At 39.0% G+C, this 7486-nt stretch overlaps 1 protein-coding gene across 1 annotated transcript in view; it reads right to left on the bottom strand.

Annotated features, from left to right (window-relative positions):
* The window catches only part of SDCCAG8 (SHH signaling and ciliogenesis regulator SDCCAG8), a 352265-nt gene that overhangs the window by 323406 nt on the left and 21373 nt on the right, over window positions 1-7486 (bottom strand). Inside the window, exon 4 of the mRNA XM_007949144.2 lies at window positions 4826-4939. Coding sequence (XP_007947335.2) covers window positions 4826-4939 — 114 coding nt within the window. The remainder of the gene's footprint in view (window positions 1-4825; window positions 4940-7486) is intronic.

Below are 7486 nucleotides of genomic sequence, written 5' to 3'. Positions count from 1 at the left end.
TATCATTGAAAAACAAAACAAAAGAAAAAAACCTTTGCTCTGGTAGCATAGTGCCTAAGGCACTTGATTGCTAACCAGAAGGCTGGTTGTTCAAACCCACCAGCCACTCCTCGGAAGGAAGGTTGGGCAATCTACTTCCATAGTGATACTGCCTCAGAAACCCAAGGAGGGGTCACTGTGAGTCGGGTCTGACTCGATGGCACAGAACAACAACAACAAATGGTTTAACATAATACAAAATATGGGAGACTTGTGTTCTCTATTTCTTGAAATATTATACTTAGACAAAAAATGCAATTCAAACATCAGCTGCCAAACAAAGAGAAAATGGGGGTACATAGAAGAGTACCTGCTGATGGTCATATTTCATGTATGTGGTTTCTGATGACTTTAATCTAAGGGGTCAAGGCTTAGAAAAAAGTCTTAATTAAAATACTTATCTACAAGATTTTTAAGAGCAAGTTAGACTGCTGAAAAATAAGATCTATTATCATACATGATCAAATGCCTATAACTTGTTGAAAACCAACAGAGGACTAAACAGTAAGATATTCTGAGACAAAAAGGCATAGCAAGTTAAAATGATTACCTATAAACTGGTAGCCAGGTGGAGTGAAACTGAATAAAACAGTTCTTCACAGATTTATACATAACATGTGCTTCCTTGGCTTCCCAGGGTGAAGTACAAGGAAATACAGATAAATAACAAGGTTGGGCAATCTACTTCCATAGTGGTACTGCCTTGGCAACCCAAGGAGGGGTCGCTATGAGTCGGGTCTGACTCGATGGTACATAACAACAACTACAACTGTGTAGCATGTCAATCTGAAAAACTATGTCAAAAATATCAATAGAGATTGATAGCAAAATATTTCACAAAATATTCATTCAATAGAGATTGATAGCAAAATATTTCACAAAATATTCATTGCCAGTGTAATCAAAAGCTATTATGCAACACATACCAATTCATTATTATTTTACTCAGAAAAAATAAAAAATATTTCTAGGCCTCTGAAACATTACTCCCTTGTTAAAATGATTCAAACTAAAACTGACTTTCTAGGCTTCCAAAATCTTTCCCTTTACCAGTTCATTTTACTCACTACATTTTACTCACTACATTTTACTCACTTCTAAGAGATGTCCTCCATTGTAGAAACATAGACAGGCTACCCTGTGGCCCCTAAAAATAGACCATTTTTATTTATCCTGAATATATTTTTTCATTGTTTCTGTTCACTTTATGTTTCATCTCCCCTCTGGCAATCTGAATGATCCTTTTCCTTTAAAATCAGTTCAAGATCTTGTGCTCCCATAAAAACAAAAAGTCAACATTCTTAACTTAAGTAACATTCTTCACTTACTATGATTATAGTATGTGCCATGCCGTGAAGGACTACATTATATTCTCTATTGTACTGCTGGCTGTGGTGTTTGTAGGTAATACTACTGTCTTCCCAGCTATATGGTAAATTTATTCCATATATTATTCTGATGGCAAATTTTACCCACAATATCTTAGGGAACATTAATAGAATGAATTCTAGTATATTATGTCAGTTATATCGGTAATCCAAGAACAATGCATATTAATGATTGTGTCCTCCAGGTACAAACAGAAAATGACAAGCTAAGATTGTTGTTGTTGTTGTTGTTAAGTGCCGTCGAGTCGTTTCCAACTCATAGCGACCCCATGCACAGCAGAACAAAACACTGCCTGATGTCACGCCAGCCCCACAATCCCTGCTATACTTGAGCCCATCATCGCAGCCACCATGTCAATCCATCTCGTTGAAGGCCTCCCCCTCTTTCGTTGACCCTCCACCCTACCAAGCATGACATCCTTCTCCAGGGAATGGTCCCTTCTTACAACATGACCAAAATAGGTGAGACGAAGTCTGGCCATTCTTGCTTCCAAGGAGCATTCTGGCTGCACTTCCTCCAGGACAGATCTGTTAGTTCTTTTAGCAGTCCATGGTACTTTCAGCATTCTTCGCCAGCACCACAACTCAAAAGCATCAACTCTTCTTCGGTCTTCCTTATTCATTGTCCAGCTCTCACATGCATACCAGGCGATTGGAAATATCATGGCTTGTGTCAGGCGCACCTTAGTCCTCAAGGAGATATCCTTGCTCCTCAGCACTTGAAACAGTTCCTTCACGGTTGACCTTCCCAATGCTATACGTCGTCTAATGTCCTGACTGCTGCTTCCGTTGGCATCGATTGTAGAACCAAGCAATGTGAATTCTTTGACAACCTCAATCTTCTCTCCATTTATTGTGATGCTGCTCATTGGTCCAGTTGTGAGGATTTTTGTTTTCTTTATATTGAGACGTAATCCATACTGCAGACTGTATTCTTCAACCTTCATCAGTAGGTGCCTTAAGTCATCCTCACTTTCAGCAAGCAAAGTTGTATCGTCTGCATATCTCAGGTTGTTAATAATTCTTCCTCCAATCCTGATACCACATTTTTCTTCATATAGTCCAGCTTCTCGGATTATTTGCTCAGCATATAGATTGAATAAGTGTGGAGAAAGGATACAACCCTGACACACTTCCTTCTTGATTTTAAACCATATAGTGTCCCCTTGTTCTGTTCGAACGACAGCCTCCTGGTCAAAGTACAGATTCCTCATGAGTACAATCAAGTGCTCGGGAATTCCCATTCTTCTCAATGTCATCCATAATTTGCCATGATCCACACAATCAAATGCCTTTGCATAGTCAATAAAAGACAAGTAAACATCTTTCTGGTATTCTTTGCCTTGAGCCAAGATCCATCTGACAACAGCTATGATATCCCTTGTTTCACGTCCTCTTCTGAATGTGGCTTGAACCTCTGGAAGTTCTCTGTCAATATACTGCTGCAAACGTTTCTGAATTATCTTCAGTAAGATCTTACTTGCGTGTGATATTAATGATATTGTTCTATAATTTCCATATTCTGTGGGATCACCTTTCTTTGGAATGGGCACAAATATGGATCTCTTCCAGTCAGTTGGCCAGGTAGCTGTCCTCCAAATCTCTTGGCATAACTGAGTGAGTGCCTCCAATGGGGCATCTGTTTGTTGAAATATCTCAATCGGTATGCCATCAATTCCCGGAGCCTTGTTCTTCGCCAGTTCTTTCACTGCAGCTTTGAATTCTTCCTTCATTACCATTGGTTCTAGATCATATGCCACTTCCTGAAATGGTTGAAGATCGATCAGTTCTTTTTGGTACAGTGACTCTGTGTATTCCTGCCATCTTCTCTTGATGTTTCCTGCATCATTCAATATTTTGCCCATTGAATCTCTCAATATTGCAACTCGAGGCTTCAATTTTTTCTTCAGTTCTTTCAGTTTGAGAAATGCTGAGTGTGTTCTTCCCTTTTGGTTTTCAGACTCCAGGTCTTTGCACATTTCATTATAGTAATTGGCTTTGTCTACTCGAGCTGCTCTTTGAAATCTTCTGTTCAGCCCTTTTACCTTTTCATTTCTTCCATTTGCTTTAGCTCAAGGGCAAGGTTCAGAGTCTCTTCTGTCATCCACTTTGGTCTTCTCTTCTTTTCTTGTCTTTTTAATGATCTCTTGCTTTCTTCAAGATTAGAAACATCCTTATAAAGTCAAGACAATGAAATAAATGCCTAAAGGCTTCTTATGCTACATACTGATCTTGCACCCTAACAATAGCCATTTATGTAAAAATAGAATATATGATATAAAAAATGCCAGTAACTCCAATAAACATATTACACTGTCTGATGTTGCACTGGTATTGAGAAAGAGAGAAAAAAAGAGAGAGAAAGCAAGAAAGAAAAAGAAAAAAGCATTAACCTCCTTTTAGAAGGCAGAAAGACTACAGTGGCATTAATGACATATTAAACTGCACACAGTTGAGAAATATTTCTAGTGTCACAAGCCGTAGGTGATGCATTCAGCTTCTTGATCATTATTGTCAGTATTTTCTATGAGCCATTGTTATTATTGAATGTCAAGGTAAGACACTTAACAGTGACCATAGAATAAATTTAGTTTACCAGCTTAGAATTTCTGCTGGTTGTACCAGTTTCAGTAGGTTGACAAATGTGGGAGAATGATTGGTATTAGTATTCCAAAGAATTTGCCATCTGCTGAGCTAAAGTAAATGATGTGGAAAGAAAAAATTCTGATACCCAAGAGCATATTACCAATAATTACACACAGTTATGGGCTACTGGCAAATGAAGCAATCAGAAATGGCATGGTCAAGAGTCATCATCTCCAAGTTTCTGTAACATTTCAGCCTTTTCAATCATATGCTGTTATTATTGTTGTTGTTGTTATTGTGATGTGCCGTTGAGTCGGATCTGACTCATAGCGACCCCTCCTTGGGATTCTGAGGCAGTATCACTATGGAAGTAGATTGCCCCATCTTCCTTCCGAGGAGTGGCTGATGGGTTTGAACCGCCAGCGTTCTGGTTAGCAGTCAAGTGCCTTAAGCACTACGCTACCAGAGCTCCCATTATTGTTGTTAGCTGTTATCAAGTTGATTCCAACTCATGGTGATCCTATGCAGGCAAGTAGAACTGCTCAACAGAATTTTCAAAGCTGGGACTTTTTGGAAGCAGATGGCCAGGCCTTCTGAGGTACCTCTGGGTGGATATGAAGCACCAACCTTTCAGTTAGTAGTCCAGCACTTAATGATTTGCACCACCAGGGACTCTCTTTAATCATGTAACGATGGCAACTGTCAATGTACTGCTATAAAAATGTCAATTTAAAATAGCAAATTTTTGTATAAGATATAATTAATACGTAACTTTAATGTAGGTAGATATAAACTCCCAATGAGAAACTTACCTTGCAGAACTTTACCTCTGCCTCTAAGTGATGAATGTATTGAGCCTGGTCATTAATGATAGGGACAAGATTGTGCAAAGTAGGCACGTTGTTTTCCCCATCTGCTGATGAACTCTAAGGTAAAAAGGTCAAATTAAGCATGTTTAGATTTTTCAAAGAATCAGTAATAACTTCTCCATGCTCAATTTAGCACTGCTGTGACATACACATTAAGGAGAAATAGATCACCATATAGTCAATGGTATTTATTTGTGTAGCAGAAACATTCCACAAAAGGACAAGATTTAAGGATGCTAAGAACATGTTCTAAACAAAGTAAAAGTAGCTATAAAAAGCAGATGGCATACATAAAATTGTTAGGGTAGTGTAACTGTCTTGGAACCAGCTGTGTATTTGAGCCTTCTGAAAATATGTCATCCAATTCAGTAACATGAGATACAAGGGGATAACCCTCTCCAAGAAATTGCCATGGAAGAGGATCACTAGCTAAAACTACATAGCAGCTCCCAGAAGAAGAGCTCTTTAGACAAGTGTTTGATGCCAAGCATATGTCTGTGAGGTAGAAGTGCTCCTTACAAAGGCATTAGCTAAACAATTTTTGAGTTTTGATCCTAGTACTCAAGGCAATTTGAGACTATGCTGTTCTGGATCACAGAGCCTCTAAGATTAGAATTCTGTAACAGATAAGCACCAACTAAAACTGTAAGATACACTCCTCTGAAGAGCTCAATGAAGAGATTTCCAAAAAAGTGTTCATTCTATCTACCTCCGTATCCTTTCTGGAACTAACTTTTCATGTATATCTTATACTATTCAAAAATGATTTCTGAAATGGCTTATAAAATCATATGCCATGCCTTCAGACTTAAACCAAAAAAAAAACCTACTGCTATCGAGTTGGATCCGACTCATAGAGACCCCTCCCTGGGTTTCCGAGGTGGTATCACTACAGAAGTAGATTGCCCAACCTCCCTTCTGAGGAGTGGCTGGTGGGTTTGAACGACCAGCCTACTGGTTAGCAGTCAAATGCCTTAGGCACTGCGCTACCAGAGCTCCCATTACTATGTGTACATAGGGAAAATTGATTGAAAAAAATGCAAGCTAATATTCTGTGGAAAATGTGCTATGAAATCATTTGTATATACCCTGAAGAGCTTATTATATTTTGGATATCCACATTTAAAAAATAATATTATCTAAATATATTTTTCATCTCAAGACTGCCTCAGTTTTATTCTCAATACATTCATATATTTCTGAAATATCATATCAGATATGAAAATATAATTTTTTATGGTCAACATTTTATTTGCTTTCTCTTCACCTATCTACATATTTATTTAATAAATGTATATATGCATTTTTCTGTATCTATGTGTGTTTATGTACATTGCTTTTTTTCTTTTACAACTTTTTAATAGTGATTTGGGTGAAAGTTTACCGAACAAATTGGTTCTCCATTCAACAATTCATACATATTGTTTTGTTACACTGATTGCAATCCCACAATGTAATAGCACCTTTCCATCTTCCTCTGTGTTTATCATTTCCCTTTGTCCTTCTCTCCTATCCCTTCCTGCTTTCTGAGCTTTATACCAGCGCAAATGCTGTCTTTTTGATTTTGTATGGTTGTTTGTTCTAAGAAGTACATACTTCCCTGCTGTTATTATTCATCTTATAGGCCTATTATTTGGCTGAAAGCTGACCATGGGAATGAGTTCAGTTCCATACTCAAAGAGTGTCTAAGTCCCATAGTCTTGGGGGTTTCATCAGTCTCTGTGAGAACTTATTTGTCAAAAGGATGTGGAGGAGACATCCTCCTCTGTTGTCCTGTAACTTCATGAAAGGGAGACAAAATCCTCATTAGTAGTCCAAGGCTTATTCCTATAAGGCCAGATGTGCTGCCACCCTTCAACCTTTTCACCAACTCTGATTCCAATCATCCTTCCCATGGCACTTACTACTTCTCTGCTGGGCTCCATAATTTGTTGCAATGGCCACACAGAACTCACAGATTACAGGGTTCATTAGGGAAGTAACAGTCCACAATTCAGGTTCAGGAATGCTCAGGACACAGTTCTTTGATCAGGACAGCCTCCCCTCAGCCATGCCCAAAGACACACCATTCTATGGCCCTCACCCTCTTGGCCTGGCCTCCACCCTGAATGGGCAAGTGTTACAAAGCACTTTTAGCTCTGCCCAAAGGTATACCTAAGGTGCATCCCACTCCACCAGCAAGCCTTCTGTCCAAAGACACTCAGCTTTCTTGCTCCATAGGCCAGTAAGCCCACTGCTCTTTCTCATACCAGTCTCTCAGTTCTGCTGGGTCTGCTGCTGCCATCTTTCTGCTGTTTCTCTGCCAAGGAGATCCACCACAGGGGTCTCAGATCCAAGGATGTACTCCATTCCACCTCCAGCTCTTCTCTCTTGATGGCAGTGAGATCCCCCTTTCTGCCTCTAGAAGGGCTCATTTTAAGCTTAGCAGAATGACAAAACTAACCAATCCCCACATTAGACTTCCAAATGCCTCATTTGTACAGTTCCGCCCCAATGAATTTGGGGTCCCACGAGAGCCAAAATATGATCTTGAATATATATCCCTCCTGAATTTAGAGATCATCTAAAGAATAGATTTGATGCATTGAACACCAATGACCGAAA

This window comes from Orycteropus afer, unplaced genomic scaffold (assembly GCF_000298275.1).
Source record: "Orycteropus afer afer isolate SDZICR_OR568_19922 unplaced genomic scaffold, OryAfe1.0 scaffold00239, whole genome shotgun sequence".
In the NCBI taxonomy this organism is placed as follows: Eukaryota; Metazoa; Chordata; class Mammalia; order Tubulidentata; family Orycteropodidae; genus Orycteropus; species Orycteropus afer.
This window is presented reverse-complemented; position numbering and strand designations above follow the sequence as displayed.